At 34.6% G+C, this 20,281-nt stretch overlaps 1 protein-coding gene across 5 annotated transcripts in view; it reads left to right on the top strand.

Moving 5' to 3' along the window:
- Dh31-R (Diuretic hormone 31 Receptor) overlaps positions 1-17,110 on the top strand; it is a 666,929-nt gene extending 649,819 nt beyond the window's left edge. For all 5 annotated transcript variants that reach the window (XM_072532514.1, XM_072532513.1, XM_072532511.1 and 2 more), the window contains one exon: positions 11,703-17,110. Coding sequence is in view for 1 of the 5 variants with exons in the window: in XM_072532515.1 (XP_072388616.1) it covers positions 11,703-11,747 (45 nt within the window). In the remaining 4 variants the exon portion in view is untranslated. The remainder of the gene's footprint in view (positions 1-11,702) is intronic.
- The last annotated feature ends 3,171 nt before the right edge of the window (positions 17,111-20,281 follow it).

Genomic DNA, 20,281 nt, shown 5'->3' with positions numbered 1-20,281 from the left:
AGGGTGTTTAAATGCCAAAAACCCGACCACTGTAAACCAACCCCACCCAAAGTGCGTCAAAAAGATAAACTTCAACATCGCCATATATAACGCTCGATCACTCCCTTATGAGGACAAATTCGAAGAAATGGAGAAAGAACTCTCAAAAGTGAATTAGGATATTGTGGGTATCAGTGAAGTGAGAAAAAAGGAAGAGAGTCTTATCATACTCCCATCAGGCCATTTATGATACTACAAAGGAGACGAAGAATCGACAGTCGGAAGCGTCGGTTTCTTTATTCACAAAAGAATTTCCAACAGAATCGCATCAAAAAAACAGATTTTAACAAGGGTAGTCTACTTAAGATAAGAAAGATAAGAAAGTTACAATATCTCGGCCACGTTATGAAAGGGGATAAATATGTGTTGCTACAAACCATAATGCAGGGACAAATACAGGGAAAACGAAGTATTGGAAGAAGACGTATCTCGTGGCTCAACAATCTGAGAAAATGGTATAATTGCAGTTCCGTCGACTTGTTCAGAGCTGCAATCTCAAAAGTGAAATAGCTGTGATGATTACCAACCTTCTTAGAGGCGACGGTACCTAAAGAAGAAGAAGGTCTACTTAAACATCAAAATAAGAGCAAGATATATCCTAGATCGTTCAAGTGTACGCTCCTACTACAGGACATCCAGACGAAGAAAACCAAATATTCCACGATCAAAAAATATCCTATGCAATGAAGGGAAAGCCTGGGTACTTCTTATTAATTGGTGGCGATTTAAACGCCAAAATAGCCACTAATGGAGAAATTTTCTTTTGGAAAACAATCGACCATTTCTTAACAAAAAAAAAAAAAAAGAATGATATAAAGACGTAAATGTGTTAAATCAGTTTAGTACAAGCAGTGATCATAAGTTATTAAGAGCGAATATAACGATATGGTTCGAAAAAAAAAGAATCAAAATACATAATGGTTTAAACTGGAAGAGTATTGAACAATTAAGCTATTTTATACACGTTTTGGAACAAGACAACAAAAGGTACCGCCAAACAGAAAATTTTGTACGAAGGCCTGGTCAAGGACGCCCAAGGTGCACAACCGCAATTGATGGCCGTTTTTTGGTTCTTAATCTTACACGAAATCGTTCATTGACATCGATGCACCTTAGAAATGTTAGACAAGTTAATGTGAGTTTACAAACAGTTCGACGAAGATCAAAAGAGGCAAACTTAAAGCCCAGAGGCCCCGCCAAAGTTCCACATCTTCTCCAAAAGCATAAAGCTCGTCCTTTGGAATTAGCAAGAACACATATTTAGTGGAATATCGAACTGGAAAAACGCTTTTTTCACTGATGAGACCAGAATCCTATTATAGAAGCCAGATGGTCAAAACTACGTCTACAGAAGAGTTGGAGAACGATTCGCCAGCAGCAGTCTCGCCCAGACCGTTAGTTTTGGAGTTAATAGCAAGTGATTGGACTGATGACTAGTGATTCTTACGTTTAAAACATCTTGCAAGATCATGTTTTGTCATATATTGGTTACATTGGATATGAAAGATTCATGTTAATGCACGATAATGCTCGACCACATGCCGCTGCCATAGTGAGTAATTATCTTGATGAGGTTCAAATTTTAAGATTGGATTGGCCACCGTTTAGCCCGGATTTAATTCTAATAGAGCACATGTGGGATCACCTAAAACGCAGCATACGACAAAGAAATCCCGTTCCAAATACGATAGAGCAGCTTCAGCTTGCTGCACAGGATGAATGGAATGCAATTTCCCAAGGATATGTCAAAAATTTACTTGCAAGCATACTGAGAAAGATGCAAGCAGTAATAAGAGCTAGAGGGGGGAATACTCGTTACTGATCATGTACTTCTTTCAGTTAAAACGACTTGTTTAAGCAATTTAAATTATCATTTAAGTTTATAGTAAAATAACCTTATTTACCTAATATTAAACATTTATTTTTTTCACAATTTTCTCCGCTTAAAAACTTAAAATTGTTCATTAAACATTGTTAAAATAAACTCTATTACAATATTACAATTACAATAAAAACTATTTTACAATAAACGACTTGATTGACCAGAATTTATTTAAAAAAAGAAAAATTAGAAAATTCCAAAATATTCGATATTTTTGTCTATGAGTGTAATTAGTTTACTTTTAACCACAATACAAGTAAAATAAACAGGCTCCACTGTTTTTCTGTTTATCGACATGATATAAATAAATATAAATAGTCACAAAAAAGAATTGAATTATGGACCAGTTTTGTCCTGGTTTAATACCAAAGTATAGTCTACAAGTAAAACAAGAAAAAGCAGATAATGTTAGAAAATTGATAGAAAAACATTATGATTTAAACTGGAAGAGTATTAAAAAATTAAGCTATTTTAAACACGTTTTAGAACGAGACAACTTTGGAACACATCCACCTGCAAACAAGTTCATAAATAATTAGTTTACTTTCAACAGCAATATAATAATAATATTATTCAGTTACTTATTTAGTTATTTACTAGAATAACTGTAACTCCCCCTTTCTCTGTTTCTGTAAGAAAATATTTTCCGGTACTCATTATAAACAAACAACAAAATATTTTTTTGTCATTCAGCTTTGTTTATGGTATTTCTAGGGCAATTATAAGTATAATTTGAAGGTTACAAGAATAAAAAACGTAAAAGTTGTTTCAAATTTTATGGCGAATCATCCAGTGCTTTTAAAAGTTAATAAACGGAGCTTATTCCGCTTATATTTCATAAAATTATAATCCCGTACAGGAATAAAAGGTGCTGACTGCGATACAAACTAGTAAATACATTGCAGGCTAAAAAGCGATAGAAGGGGCTGTTTATGTGTGTGCAAACTTTCAGTAACAACTTCATTGAAAGGAAGTGTTTCGAGCAAATACCAGAACAAGCTCGACAAACTATAATGCAAAACTTCAATATTCTTGAATCTCATGATGTACAAAATAGCTATTTGAGTGGTTTGATCTCAGTTTTGACAGTTCAAAGACCGTCGAAGAATGAAGATGCACGCCATTATTACGCTGTCTACAAGTATAGGGTGCTCGCTATGACAGAGTCTCGGGCGACAGAGGTTACCGTATGTAAGAAAGCTTTTATGTATAACTAGGAAGAAAATTGAATATTTAGTCAGTAGTCTGAAGAAAACAGGGATCGCCCCAAGTGATCAAAGGGGAAAACATGGAAACCACCACAGACTTGACGACTAAATTAAAAGTAAAGTACGCGGACACATCAACTCATTCAATTATAGTAATATAGCCATTATAGTCTTCACGACTCAACCAAGCTGTATCTACCAGAAGAATTAAACGTGAAAAAAATGTACAGGATGTTTCTAGAGGACAACCAAGACGTGACAGTATCTTATGAAACATACCAGAGTATATTTTGCACAGATTTTAATATAAGTTTTGGTTATCCACGCACAGATATTTGTAGTGTATGTGATGAATATCAAATTAAAGTTAAAGCATTAGACGTTGAAAATAAAGGTACAAATCATCCGAATCGGTCAGCATCCCTTGATTGTGAGATTCACAAATTATATGTAAAAAACAAAATACATAAACTAAAAGCAGGCACTTTCTATGACAGAAACGGCAGTCTCGAATCAATAGTAGAAATAACGCAAATTTTTCAGAATATATCGTATTTACTGAATACGTATTTAATATTCACATACTGGCTACATCACAAAGTATCTTCTACGTATATCCAGAAATAGAGGGGAAGAAAGGTAGTGATGACGTTTGTTATCTTGTTCACCACTTCGTGTACAATATTATGCGACGAAATACAAAACACCTATGTATCTTTTGTGACTCTTGCAGTGACCAAAACAAAAATTTTTCAATGTTTCCGTTCCTTCATCATTTAGCTCATGTAGAAAAAAAAGTTGGAATCTGTAATGATGATATATCCAGTAAGAGGGCACCCATACTTAGAGTGCGATAAAAATATGGGACTTATCAAATCTGCAACTAGGACAGAGGTTCCTGACGATTGGATTGAGGTAGTTAAGGATGCTCGTCAAACACCGACGCCATTTGAGGTAATTAATGTTGATCATTAATTTTTTCGAAGTTGGACATTCCATCTTGATACGATATATGCCAAGAAGTCAACATTTCCATAACGACCGATAAGACCGTTTAAGTTCCATCTTCTATCGAAGGTTGGAAATCATCATGGGTATGCGGACTCTGTTGACAGCCGCTCTAAAAAGTTCTGCACTACTGCATTCAAACCATTCCTTTAAATTCTTAAGCCAGGATATTCTTCGTCTTCCCACATTTCGCTTTCCTCGGATTTTGCCTTGCATAATAAGTTGTAATAATGCGTATTTTTGCCTCAGTACTCAAGTTTAAAGTAAAGGAACTAAAGAAAGAAAGGTATGAAGGAACTAAAAATTACTAATTCAAACATTAATATCTACTTCCGTTTAACATACAATGGAGTGTGGGAACAGGCCTCTATCGCTGGTAGAAACAAAAGGCGCATAAAGAATATACTTGGTACCGAATTCATACTACCAGGATCTGCCTATGAAGATGTCTTGTCAATTTCTGCAGAAAATATAAGGACCTGCGAGATTTAAAGAAGTTCTGTTCACCGAATGCGGCCGAATACTACACTAACATTAAATATTGTAAGTAGTAAGTTTTTTTAAACTAATGTAACATTGTAAAATTAAACGTCTATTGCTATGTCAATAAACAGTAGAAACCTTATTTGCGTTAATTTCTACACAGATAAACCCAACGTTTTTTAATCGTTAAGGAGACTATGCGTTTAGATAAAGTACAAAAAGGGGCACAAGATCAAGAATGAGCCCCTTGTTCCTTTGCAGTACTGTACCCTCCATTTATTAGAGTAGATTTTTTTCATGCGAGTATTTTTAGTATAAATTTATATTTGTCCTTTATATAACATACACTTTTACTAGCTTCGCACTTCATTAAATTTACTAATATTTTCATAATATCGTAATAATACTAATGATTTTTGTATCGATTCTTTTGTGATATTTTAATGAAAACATGTACGATTCTATCCATCAGAATTGAATTAGTTTTGGTATATTTGTAAAGTATCGAAAGATAATACTTTTATTGACTTATTTTTTATAAAAACGGCTTCCTTTGTGAAGGTCGAAAAATACATTAATAATAAATAAACTTATTTTATTAAAAATATTTTAACCCTGTTTCTATTGCAGATGCCTAAATCTGTTTGAGTTATAATATACACATTATGTCAGTAAAATATCAAAGAATTCATTATTTTCTAAAATATCAATATTTTCAACAAAAGCCTAAAAATGTCATCATGATCATCATCATCAGTTGGCACTTTGCACTTCGGGAACCTTGGCCTGCTTCAAAACATTCTTCCATCCTTCCTTGATGAGCGTCTGTCTTCTCCATTAAATCTTCATGCACATGATGCATCCAGATATGTAAATTTAGATCGCTCCCCTTTTTCTACTTCTTCTTCCGTCTGAACTATTTAGCATAGTTATTTTAGCGGATCACTTTCATCCATCCCCATAATATGAGTCACCCTCTATTTTAATGGTTTTCACGATATTTGCATTACCAAAAAGACGTAGATTTCGAAATTATATCGCCTTCTCCACAGACCCTGTTCATTAACTCCGCCATATATTGTCGTTAATACTTTTCTTTCAAAGATTTATAGTAACTCTTTATGTTGAGTCATCATTGTCTATGTTTCCAATCCGTAAGTGAGCACTGGGCGTATTATTGTTTTATAAAGTTTGCACGTTGTTGCTCTTGACATACTAATTTCTTTGGATGTGTAGTTCTCGCTGTCCACCAGACTCTGCTGTAGAATTCTTCGAGAGTTTCGATAATTTCATAGTACACCTCTAATTTATTTTGTTGTATTCTTGATAAAGGCGATATACATTTAGTTTTCTGGGTTTTAATCAGAAGTCCAGTGTTTTCTGTGGCGTTTTTGATACGTGAGAAAGCTTCAACTGCTCTCTTTCGGGTTCTTTAAATAATCATGATAATATCACTATTATTTATTACTGTGGAATAATGAAATAACAAAAGAATTTATAACACAATAATCTAATGTATTAAGTTGTATGGCGCCGAACTCTGGGAGGTAAATTAAAGAAACAAACCAAAAATTAACGCTGTGGAAATGGACTATTGAAGGCGATATTGTCGGCTCACTAAACTTGACAGAGGGAGGAACGAAGACATTAGAAGAGAAATGGAAATTGATCTAGACATAATAGACAAAATCGAAGCCAAAAGACTAAACTGGTATGGACGCCTGCAGAGAATTCCAAAAAATAGATGGCCAAAAAATATATAAAAATGGACTCTGCACATAAGAAAAATACAAGGTAGACCAAGGCGATCTTGGGGAGAAGATGTCGAAGATGCAATGACCGCCAGAAATTTAAAAACTGAAGATGGCTTTAGAAAATTGAACTGAAAAAAACGCCGGAAATTATTATGTGAAACACTGCGTATTATGTATCATCCCTTTGTCATTTGCATTCTTTGTGTATATCATAAAGTCCTAAGGTTGGTCTGTACATCTCTTCTTGTCCTACCTTATCATTGTCGTTGTCTATATGTTTGTTCTAATTTCTCATAGAATTCTTCATTTTCCGCGTCTGTTTTATCCTCTGTTCACGTATTCTTAGGACCCATATTGTATGATCTATAGCGTTATATCCTATTATTATGTTACTAATTCTTTAGCTCACTACAAATCCTACACTAAATATATGTAGCATTTGATGGCAGCTATAGTATATTGTATTTAAATTCTTCTGAAGAGTACCGGTCCCTATCCATCTTATGTCTTGCATAAACTATTATATCCATATTATACTTGTTAAGAGTGTCTAGAGACATCGTCAAAATTACAAAAAATTTCTTCGAATTTTACACTCAAGGATGTGCCAAAAAATAGAAGAACAGCTTAATGACACGCAGTTTGGGTTCCGCAATGACCTTGGAACTAAAAAAATACTATTTAGTATTCCGATTATGGTACAGACATGGAGAGATGTCGACCATCCAGTTTATATTTGTTTTATTTGCAGACTTTAAGAAGGGCTTTAATCGAATAAAACATATTGAAATGATAGCCATTCTTCAGCAGGTAGTATTACGTATCGAAAAAATCTTTACTGGCATCAATGTACAATCATCATCATTGGCCAGAGTAATTCAAAAGAGCTTCAAATACGAATAGGACTGAGACAGTCCTGCATTTTGTCCCCATTAATATTTAACATCTATTTGGAATTTGTGTTAATAAAGCATTGAATGCTGTTCAATGTGGTATTAAAATTAATGGCATTAATATTGATAATTCGAGGTACGCAAATGACACGGTGTTAATTGCAAATAGTTACGAAGAACTTCAACACCTGATTAATAGGATTACTACAACGTGTGATGAGTATGGACTGAAGCTAAAACCAACAAAGATAAAGGTAATGGTTGTCAGTAAAACGCCAATACAACCAGAAGTGGTAACAGCTAATGGAAAACAGCTGGAGAGAACTAACAGTATTACTTATTTTGATTGTAATCCAAATGAGAAATGAGACATGAGCAAATAAATTAGAATACATATATATATAACGTCAGAGCTACATTTTTAATACGATTCCTTCGGAAACCTTCTTATGTGGAAACAATATTACTTTGAGAATTAAAATTAGATTAATAAGATGGTATGTGTTCTATTCTTTTATATGGTGTCGAAGGTTGGACCTTAACAGATACTCTTTTAAAAAAACTGAAGCCTTTGAAATCTGGGCATATCGGAAAATTCTGCGAATAAATTGGGTGGATAGAGTTCGTAACGAGTTTGTTTTGCAGTGGATGGGAAAAGTTACTGAAATGGTCAGAACAGTTAAAAATTGCAAACTATAATATTTTGGCCATGCTATGCGTCACTCAGTGAGATATAATATACTACTTCATTTAATAATACAAGGCAAGATAGACGGGAAAAGAGGGCCAAGTCGAAGACAAACGTCTTGGTTTAAAAACCTGAGAGAATGGTTTAACCTATTCTCTGTATCAATTTTCCGAGCTGCCGTCAACAAAATCAGTATAGCCAATTTGATAGCCAGCACACGATAATCAAGCAGGGCACAAGAAAAAAAAAAGAAGAGACATCTCACCGCTGTTTCCGTGTATAACGTTCGCACCTTCCATGATCCAAATCGAATATCCTTGTTTGCCAGATCGTCAACATAAGGTACATCTGGTTTTTGTTTATTCAGCTCTCGTAAAAATGCTTTTTTCCATGGTAGAGTTGTTATCTCTACGGCTAACCTCCAGACTTAAATGATCAGTGTCTCTTGTGTTAGTGTTACCATATTTTAGTCAAAGGGTTCCAGATATTAGATCCTGGAAACTCGCCGTGACCCATCCCATCGTGAGTAGGATTTGTTAGTGTCATTGACGTGTGTCAACTAAGGCGTAACTTGGTATTTAATGACAGTAGCCAGTTATCATAGCTACTGTCACTAAGACCCATTACTAATTATTCATTTCTCTCGTCCGGGCTCGGGACCAATAATAGCGAAGTTAAAATACGTCGATTTCTAATTGCAATTGTTTGCAATTTCCAAACAAAATTGTTATACAGCATGATACACATTAATCTAAGGACGTCATTGTTAATTTTTAAAAATGCAATGATGGAATTTTTAGATCATTTTTAACGAGCTGATTTCCACAAAGATCGATAGTTAAGGTCGTTAAGAGATATTTTGCAAGGTATGGGCGAGGTATGATTAACATTATCTTCAAGAAATTATGGATATTATACCGTTCTCAACTTTTAAAATACTTTCCTGAAACAATTGTTATTCTTCTATAGGTTTAGCTAATTTTTTCATTGGACTATTAAAATATTATTTAAAATAAATATTTGACTTATATGTTGCTGTACATACATTTAACCCTTTCATTGCTGACGAAATAGGCCTAACGTGACCATGACTTTTATTAATAAAAATAATACAGAAAAAAAACTTCAAAGTTAAAGATTTCTGTGGAAATTCGAAAGTTGGGACAGGTTACACAATAATAAGAAGTTTCTTTTTGAATTTTGTTTTTGTAATATATTACGCAACGCCGATGTACAGCTTTTCTCGTTTATGTCAAAGCAGTTTTTTCCAAGATATGTTCTTTGTTGCCTCGAGAAGAAAGCAATTCTCGAGAAATCCTTGATGTGGATAATATCTCTCTTATGACATGGGTCTAAAATACAGCGACATTCGTGTTATGCCCGTGGATTTCTTGAAAAGAAAGTACGCGTTTTTATCAACAGGATGTGGTAAATATGTACCACTAGCTTCTTATACCATCTTAGAGTTTTTCTCTCGAATGGGGAGTATGCCACCATTTGATCAGTTTTATGTATACCGCCCATGTGTTGGTTATATTCAAATATAGTTACGTAGTATTTCTTGCCTCCTATTTTTAAATTTCACTATGTTGTTATCAAATTTGGTGGATATATAAAAGATATCACGTTTGTCTTTCCCCTTTGCAACCATGATGTTATCTGCATAACGTGCAATTTGGCACCACTGTTTAATTTGGCATTTTTTACACCTAGTGTTACGTTTAGTCTACTATTTTAAGTTCCTATATACAATGTTTGTTTCTCTAATAGCTGTAAGGCCAAATCGTACGAATAGTAATAATTGTCCATATATAAACAATGTCCTTCATCCAGTTTCTTCATCGTCTAGTGAATCTGTGTAAAAAAAATTTTGGATTATACCATTTGGTTCCGTTAGTGAGTAAAGTTTGATTTCGTACTTGTGGCGCTTTTTTTATGTACTAGCGAAAGACTAATCTACCACGCCACGATACCATTGATTCATCTAATAATAAATATCTACCAGGCTGATAAATTTGTTGCATTTTAGTATTGAAGTAATCTATAACTTTACGTATCTTGAATAGTCTACCCACATGTTGTGGATCTCCTGGTTGTTTAGGAGACAACAGGAGATTAGAGCACGCTTCGGAAAAGCTAAATCCACCTTCAATCGGATTTGGGCATTCTTCAAGAGTCACAACCTCTTTCTTGATACAAAAGTAGGACTGCTGCGATGCTACGTCTTCTCTGTCCTTTTTTATGGTGTTGAATCGTGAACCTTGATATGTGCAGTAAACTGGAAGCATTTGAGATGTGGCTATATCGGAGAATGCTTAAGATCCCGTGGACTGACCTAGTCACAAATGAGGAGGTCCTCAGAAGAATGAATAAAAACCTAGAGGTACTGACCACCATCAAATCCCGAAAGTTACAGTTCCTTGGACATAATATGCGAAATGAATCCAAATATGCACTCCTTCAATCCATCCTGCAAAGAAAAATATTTGGAAAACAAGGTCCAGGAAGAAGAAGAACATCTTGGTTAAAGAACCTCAGAATCTGGTTCAATACAACATGATGATCGCCAACATTCGTAACGGATAGGCACATCAAGAAGAAGAGAATGTTGTGGATCATTAAGTCTAGGATTTGTGGAGAAGTGTAGATATCGAAAAATTAAAAAGAATCTATGTTGGCTCATATTTGCAGAAAAGATTGGAATATAAAAAAGTGAATCTGTTTTTCAGTAGTCTTAAATGTGGTTTCAAGGAATAGTACCCATGTAGTGTTACCCGGTGTTACATCCTTTCACCGGATAATTCTTGAATGCTTTGCAGTTCCGTTAGATAAAAAAACCTCCGTAGAAAACCGCTGTGGCGTAAATATTCGTTTCTTCTATAATAAAATCATAAAAGCTATCATCTGCCAATAAATTAAAATAATCTATAGGTCTATCTCCTGCTGGTTACTCTAGTAGTTCTTGCTGTCTTACAAAAGTAATTAGTGTTGGAGTGTTTAAAGGATTTTCTGACTAAGTAGGAGTTTTAGTGTTTTGTGATGATATATATTCTTGATAATCAATATTTACACCATGAACTGAAATATTATCTGTCACAGTTTCAATGTTATCCCTTTGCATCAACCGTTCGATTTCACCTACATCATCCACTACCACTACCAGCCATTTTTTCTTTTCGTGTCACTTACTGAGAAAGTAATATCGTTGAGGTCCTCGTCAGAGTCATATGACATATGTTCTCTTTCAGCTCTGTATAACTCTTTCAGCGTAAATGGATTTGATAATTTACGGTTTTTACCGTTTGTAACAAGTTTTGGTCTAAACGACCCTGGAATTGCTTTATCTATAATATGAATTTAAACTGGCGTTATAAAACCACTTTTATATTATAACTACGTACTCAATAGAAAGGCAGCGTGTTTCAGTCAAAGTCAAACAAATGAAATGAATCTTGTGCACATGGCACCTGAAGGCGTCATGCGCTCTTGACTGTAGTAACGTTATAACGTTTTTAGGCGTCACCAGCATTGGAAGGGTTAAACAAGTAAAAAATACCAAAAATATATTATACAGATATTTACCATAAACAAAGAACTGTCACCTTTGCATGAGAAACTAAATAAGCATCACATCAAACAGCAGAAGTCTTTTCTTAGAAGCCTTCTTGTAATAGAAAACTTTTAATTTTCATGTTTGTTTTAAAATACGAAGCAATACATTTATTTATTTAACTATTTCTGTTTTAGTACGTGAAATCCACATACCAAACGAACGGCAAAGAAAAAGTATGACTAGGACACCTGGCTCGCAGAGCCTCTCAGTGGGTTCCTGATAGAAGGCGTTCTTCAGTCATGGTGAAAAATATCGAAGACAGCACTGAACCTTCGGCTCAATGTGTATAGAATATTAGTTATTAAATACTACTGACACAGTTTACTGGCGTAAACGAACTAGACTGTAGTAAAAACTATGAGGATCGTTAACAGTGTATAGTTTAAGTAAAAGAAAGAAACGTGTTCATTTTAAAGATTGTTTAAAGTATCTTATTTATATATTTGGAGGAAAAAGTTTAATTAAAAAAATTTAATTTTAGTAATCATATTCGTACACCAGTTTATATGTTGTCAACATTTTCTTTTTTTTTTCCCGTCAACTGTAAAAACTGCTTAGAAAATAAAGCTGCCCTAGAAATATTATCTGATCCAACTGCTTTACCTTTCTTTTTTTAAGTGCTTGTGCAACTTCACCGTTTGCCATATTTCTGTTACTATATCTCTTAGTATGTTTAAAAATGTTTGGTGACGTAGTAAAACCTTGTTTCAGTTTTTGGTATGTTTTTATTAATTTTGTGTCTTTTGACTGCATTTTAATCGCGATATTCGTGTTTTGTACATTCTTTTGATTGCTGCAACCGTACACAAAAAAGGAGATATCTATGAAAGCTCCAACGGATAGTAGGAAAATACCAGGCTGATTTCAGAGGCGGTAAATCGACAATTCATCCAATTACAACTCAGAAACAAATTTTGGAAAAACAGTAGAATATGGGATTGATACCCATCACATATTTATAGACTAAAAAGTAACCTACGACTCTGTGAATATAAGAGAAATGTTCAAAGCAATGAAAGAGCTGGAAATACCAAATCAGTTGGTAAATTTAACAAAACCAACTCTTGAAAAAGTTGAATGTAGAGTACGAATTCAGGGGGAACTGTCTCAACCTTTTAATAGCGGGCTGCGCCAGTGAGACCCTCTCTCCTATATACTGTTCAATCTGGCTCTGAAAAAAGTAAGAAGTATGTCCCAAATTACAATCACTTCTTCTTCTCGTAGTACTACAACATGGGATGGGTTTTGGCTTACTGCACAACTTGCTTCCATCTTGAACGGTCGTCCATAATAGTTGAGTCAGTGGGTACCCCAATTGTTCTTATATCTTACCATATATTGTCTCTCCATCGCGTTCGTGGACGTCCTAAGGGCCTTCTTCCTGTGGGGGCTTCCTCCCATATTAACTTGGCAGGGCGGTTATTAGGGAGTCTATGGACATGGCCAACCCATCTTAGACGTTGGGATTTAATCTCTTGAACTATATCGCTCGCTCTATACATCTGCTTGACCTCAGTATTTGTTCTCATTCGGGATTGGTTACTATTATTGTCATGATAAGGCCCAAAGATTCTTGTAAGGATTTTCCTCTCAAAACATCTAAGTTTTCTTTCAATTTCTTTGGTCAAGGTCCACGTCTCACACCCTTACATGAGCACCGGTCTAATCACCGTTTTATATAATATTCTAATCTGTGATGTTCGTGTTAGGCTTTTAGATTTAATAGTATTGTGGAGGCTGTACATACATCTGTTTTCTGCTTGAATTCTTTCTTTAATTTCTTCCGCGATATCGTTATCTGCAGTGACTGTTGCTCCGAGATATTTAAAACTCTCCACTCTTTCAAAGTTAAATAGGTTTATTGTAACACTTTGCCCTATTTTATCTCGTCTCTTTTGTCTATTGATACACATGTATTTGTTATTATTTATTTGCCCTTACACCAGTTTTCTTTACCTCTACCTCCAATTTATTAAAAGTCTCCTTCACATTGGTGACTATGTTTCCCACAATGTCAATATCATCTGCGTATGCTAGTAGTAATTTTGGTCCATTTACTGTCAGTAATTCTGTTTTAAGTTGTGCTGCTCTTACTACTTTCTCCAGGATAACATTAAAGAGGAGAGGTGACAGCACATCTCCTTGTTTCAGACCATTGCTTATTTCGAAAGATTCTGAGAGTTTGTTACCTATCCGTATTCTGGATCTACAGCTGTTCACACACAACTTAACAAGCTGAATAAGTTTTTTTGGAACTGAAAGTTCTGCCATTGCATTCCACATCTGATCGCTTTTAATGCTGTCGTACGCTTGCCGGAAATCTATGAAGAGATTATGGATAGTTCTAGTGAATTCCCATCATTTTTTAAGCAGCTGTCTCAGAGTAAAGAACTGATCTATGGTCGATCTATGTTTTCTGAAGCCGGCTTGGTATTCCCCTATGAAATTTTTTACAAACGGTGTCAGCCTACTTAATAGGATGTTTGATAAGATTTTATATGCCGTATTCGCTCTGTGCGTGACTGACGCGACTCCTACCGCCTTCATCTGACAGTTTTGGAGTCTACCAATTTTCAGGTTAAACATATGACATTAATGACATATGTTTGACATTGTTAAATACAGGCGAAATTGACAATTATTAATAATTAACTTTTTAACTATATTTTTTCAGTTTATGTACACAATAAATGTAGTATTAAAACCTGGGTTCCTCAAAATTCATCATAATATATCTTTTTAAGCCCAAACGGAAAAGAAAAGTTAAAAATCTAGTACTGGCAAATCAAGTTTTTCACGTGAAAGAGCATATAATTAAAAACAGTAATAGTAAAAGTTATGATATAAAAGCTAAAGTCATCAGGCACTCTCCAGTTAGCTTGAAGCCTTATAAAATATCATTTAAGGTAAATTATTTAAATATTTCCTATTTTAATTGCATAAAAATGATGTTATGTGATATTTACTTTTTCATATTAATCGCACGGATCCATCTTTTTCTTTTCTCTAATTTATATGTAATCTTTATAAACCTATAAAAACTACACTTGCTATTTTTGCTATTATTAGCACAATTAAATACGCAATATGTATTTGCACACATTTTTGATAAAATTTATGCGTATAAAGACTCCAATTTTGTCATATTTCGCCGTTACGCACGCTGGCATCGTTTCAAGGTACCCCTACCATGGTCACGCACGGAGCGAATAAGTAGGGATATGCCTCTATAATTAGAGCACTTGGTTTTGTCTCCCTTTTTATGGATGGGGATTATTATACTTTCGCGCCATTTTGTTGGTATTTTTTCTTCGTTCCATATAATATGTTATTAGTTTGTGTATTTGTCTATGTAGAGTTTCAACTCCGTGCTTAAGGAATTCAGCCAGTATATTGTCAGAGCCTTGCCTATTGTCTGAGTACAGACACGCATCTAGGTGTGAAGCCTTTTTTTTTTTTCGTTTGACACTGATTTGTAAAATGCTCGACTATTTGACTGTTGCCTATTCCTTTCCATTTCTTCATATTTCTGTTGTTCGTACTTCCTTTTTTCTCTCTGATTAATTTTCTTGTTTCTCGGCGTGAAGTTGCACAGTTTTCTTTACTTTCTGCTGTTCCGTGTTGGAGCATAATGTCTCGCTTTATCTGTCTGTCGTGTAGTTTTTCTTGACATTTTCTATCAAACCATTTCCTTGTTCTCTTTCTGCTTTTTCCTATTATTAGTTCTGCTGACTCCGTAATTGATTTTATCATTTGTTGCCCAGAACAAGGTTCCTTGATAATATCGATGAAAACATGAAAAATATGGGAATTCGTGGCTGGCGCGGAGAAACGCGATGGATAGGGACGACTGGGGAGAAATTCTTGAGGAGATCAGGGTTGTTAAGCCAGAATGATTATGATGAATTTAATAGATTCTATGTTTATTGACCCAGTAGAAGAATTTTTTAAAATCTTTTTAAAATCTTATTCTTCTTCTCGTATAAAAATTTCTTAATTTTTTTGTAGATTTATTTCAACAGACTGATCATCATTTAACTTATTTAGCGTATGGTATACAATACAGTGATAACACATATTTAAAAACAATTGAAAACGTTAAATAGAGTTTTACAAACGAACATCTAATGTATCAATATAGTCTCAAACATTATCGATGGCATTCAGGAACTCATCAAATCTCCAAGGAACCGCCTTGTGGGCATTCTTTAACAATGTAACGGGGAGTATGTCGTTAAGCACAACAGTTACACTTAGGGGTAAGGGCTTTTCCCCATCAACGGAAGCTGTCAGCACACCAATCGCTGCTTGTTCTTATTTTGTTCAGCGTTGTCCATGTATTGTGGGGCAATTCAGAGACTGACGGTTTCTCATCGATACGGACTACTTGGTTTACTTCCTGTGATGAGTCACTTTTCCATTATCTTCTTCAGACCAGACGTTGGTGAGGCTGTAATATTCCTGATGTAATGATGTAGCGAAGACCAGGAAAGCGAAGGATTTCTTGGCTAAAAAATCTACATTCGTGGTTTAACACAACTACTACAAATCTTTTCAGAGCCGCAGTTTGCTAAATACAGATTGCCATGATGCTCGCCAAAATCCGAAACGGATAAGCACTACAAGAAGTAGGATGTAGCCTTTAATAATGGAGGATGTCTGGAGTACAGTCTACTAATTTCGTTATTAAGCTTGTAATAATGTATAGGTATGGATTTTTCTATATTCTCTGAGAAGATAATGACTCCTTCTTAGTTTCGGCGGTGGGATGTGACTTGGCATGGTTTTAAACGGTTTTTCGCGAATAACTCCAAAAATTAAGATTTTGTCAAAAAAACTGTTAGGATGTAAAATGAAGCTTATAAAATAAAGGGATTCGTTTTTTATTATTCCGTAAACTTTATAATGACAATGTACTATTGTTTAAAAATAGACTACTTTTATTCATCGAATACAAAAGTCCAAACATATGATGTTGAATAACCAGAAAACGGTAAGTTTTTCATAGAAAATTGATCGAAACTTTTTTAAAGATTGTATAAAACCCTTTAAAAAGTCATCACCGTAGTTAAATTTCTGCAAAGTTGTCCTAGGCTGGTGCACGATGTATAAATTAAACAATAAGGGTGAAAACTTCGGTTAGGTCTGAACCCTGCTTGCTCAATAAATATGTATAAATTTAAATATGTTGCATTGTTATATAATTGCACAGCAGTGCAATCGATGGGTAGTTTTGAGACTGATCATTTGCCTTTCCTGGTTTTAATATGGCTATAATGTAGGCCTTTGTAAGTGAGTGGGGGATTTCTCCTGATTGCAAGATATCTATATAGATATCGATCTATATCTACATATATATCAGTCAGCCAGTTCGTACTATATTTGCCACATTAAAGTAAAAATTCCGGATGGATTTTATGTAAACTCTTAAATATTAGGGAAATCTGCAAGAAATACTCTAATGAGTATCGATTGTTTCGCCGAACGTTTTCGCCAAAGAGAATTAATTTGGCTCCTTTAGGGCTGAAAGAGAATAAATTATAATTAGGTACCATATATTATCTATTAAAACATTATTGGTCTTACCGTAACTTAGAATTGTAGAGTTAGAATATTAAAAAACTTTGCTAGTAACATAGTGGAGTTTTTTGTTACTATGTGCAAAAAAAGTTTTTTTAAGGTTTGAAATGTATGGTAGCTTTGAACTTAACACGCAAAGGTTTACCCAAGGTTAATCGAAAAACCCAATGTAACTACATTTAAAAGGAGGTAATTCTTTGAATTGTCTGGCTAAAACAGAACCTCACTTTCTAAAAATCAAAAATTTAGTTATTGCCGACAATTCAAAGAATTACCTCCTTTTAAATGTAGTTACATTGGGTTTTTCGATTAACCTTGGGTAAACCTGGTAAAGCTACCATACATTTCAAACCTTAAAAAAACTTTTTTTTGCACATAGTAACAAAAAAACACCACTATGTTACTAGCAAAGTTTTTTAATATTCTAACTCTACAATTCTAAGTTACGGTAAGATCAATAATGTTTTAATAGATAATATATGGTAGCTAATTATAATTTATTCCCTTTCAGCCCTAAAAGAGCCAAATTAATTCTCTTTGGCGAAAACGTTCGGCGAAACAATTGATACTCATTAGAGTCTTTCTTGCAGATTTCCCCAATATTTAAGAGTTTACTTTATATATATATATATTATATTTATATATATATATATATATATATATATATATATATATATATATATATATATATATATATATATATATATATATATATATATACCGGTATTTAGGCGCCACGCCCTACCGGTAGAGATCTATGAAGGAGTATTACCGAGTCGCAAACCCTTATCTCTTGCCGTACTGCTCCACCTCCACCTAGCCCGCTTGGCTATCTGACCGACCAACTTAATTGCTAATATTGTTAAAGTGATTTTTGAACTGCTCTATATTGGCTATGTAGAAAATTGGTAGTACCATACGTAAAGCTGCCAGAGGTTGATTATTTTCGTTTGTGGAGACAAAGCATAGGCCTGAGTTGTATTGTCATATCCAGACTATATATCGAAAAATTTCCTCATCTATAAAGTTAAAGACTAAATATGTGTCAACCTCTTTGATTCAGTTTAGCAAAGCCTCTGATCATCATGATCATCGTCGTTGCCCTTTAGATTTTTGCTTTTTTTTCGTATTCTGCTCTTCTTGGGTGGATTAGACTCTTTCTCTTTGTTTTGGGTACAATTTATTTATTTGAATTATAATATTAACTATCTATAGAAAATTCATTGGTAAATAATGTCAAATCAATCAATTCACGTCAGTGAAAAAGTTTTATTATTTAAACATTAACCTTGGTGAACATTCAATATATCAATAATAAAATCCCCTTTAAAGTGAACATAGTTGGTAATATAATGTAACAAACACAAATAGCTAACTACTTGTTGTATTTATAATGTTAATATAAAATGTAAACTGCTAACAGCTAATGGTATTTTGTGTACTAATTATTTTGTATATGGATCAACAACATTAGAAAAAATATTTCATAATGAATGTCAATAAAAAATATTTATTTATTGTTATGTATTTATTCATATAAAATTCATCTGTCCGTGAAGAAGCCTTTCACACCATAGGATTACGGGTACTCGAAAAGGTTGTAGTAAAATTACAAAAATTGCAGAAGCATAATTGGAGCCCCGTACGTTGGATGCCAATTCTGCTGCAGCGTATGACGCTTTGTAGCACAAGCTGCATTCTGGCTAGCCTGGATACCTAATACCTATATACAGTAAAAACACTAAGGCTGGTATGTTAATAAAGAAAATCAAATTCCACATTCTGATTGACTTAAGCAACTGGAGGACAGTTAATAAAAATATCTTCCGGATGCTATCGCTTTGGATTTGAGATGTGTTTTTTGGAAGTGTATTCTTCTTCTTCCTTTGCCCTATCCGTTTCGGACGTTGGCTATTAACAAGGCTATTTTGACTTTGTTTACGGCACCTCCGAACCATTGTCGCAGGTTATGCATCCATGAGTGTCGTCTTCTTCCCGGCCCTCTCCTACTGTCGATTCTTCCTTGGACTATTAACTGTAGCAGCCGGTACTTAGTATGCCTCATGATATGTCCGAAGTACTCAAGCTTCCGTTTCTTTACGGTGAAGATTATTTCTTTGCTTTTGCCTATTCTCTGCATTACTTTCACGTTAGTGATGTGGTCTGTCCAGGATATCCGAAGAATACGGCGATATATCCACAGCTCAAAGGATTCCAGTTTCTTCAGGGTGGCTTCCGTTGTGGTCCATGCCTTTGCTCCATAGAACAAGACCGGGAAGACATAACACTTGATCAGTCTTAATTTTAGTTCCATTGAGATTTTGCTTGTGAACCACTTTTTCATATTGTTGAACGCGTTTCGCGCTTTTTCAATTCGTGATCTTATTTCTGTTGACTGGTCCCATTTTGTGTTGACTGTGGTTCCAAGGTATGTGTATGTCTCCACTTGTTCTATTTTTCGGTTGTTTAATGTCAGTTGCATCGGAGGTTGTTGTGTTCTGCTGATGAGCATGCATTTAGTTTTGGTTGTATTGAGTTCTAAACCATATTCTTGACTTGCTGTGTGTATGCTTTGCATGAGTCTTTGAAGCTCGTTACAGTCATTTGCGATAATAACTGTGTCGTCAGCATATCTAATATTATTGATTACCTCTCCGTTTACTTTGATACCCTCCGAAACTTCTCCCAGTGCTTTTCTGAAGATTTGTTCAGAGTATATATTGAACAGGAGCGGCGAGAGGACGCATCCCTGTCGTACACCCTTTTTAATATCTATCTTTCCACTGTGTAAGTTGCCCATCTTTATCTCAGCACTTTGGTTCCAATAGAGACTGGTTATTATGCGCAGATCCTTGCCATCAATATGCATCTTCCTGAGCATTTCCATGAGTTTATCATGTTTGACCTTGTCAAACGCCTTGGAGAAGTCGATTAAGCACAAGTGGACATCCTTGTGCATGTCTCTGCATCTTTGAATTAAAACTTGCAGACTGAAGATCGCCTCTCTTGTGCCCAATGCGCTTTGGAATCCGAACTGTGACTCCGATATATTTGCTTCGCATTTGTTATGTATGGTCCAGTAATAAATTCAAGTTTAGTGAAACAGTTTTTTTTAGAACTGTTGAGCTTACAT

The sequence above is a fragment of the Diabrotica undecimpunctata genome, chromosome 5, assembly GCF_040954645.1.
Source record: "Diabrotica undecimpunctata isolate CICGRU chromosome 5, icDiaUnde3, whole genome shotgun sequence".
Lineage (NCBI taxonomy): Eukaryota > Metazoa > Arthropoda > Insecta > Coleoptera > Chrysomelidae > Diabrotica > Diabrotica undecimpunctata.
This window is presented reverse-complemented; position numbering and strand designations above follow the sequence as displayed.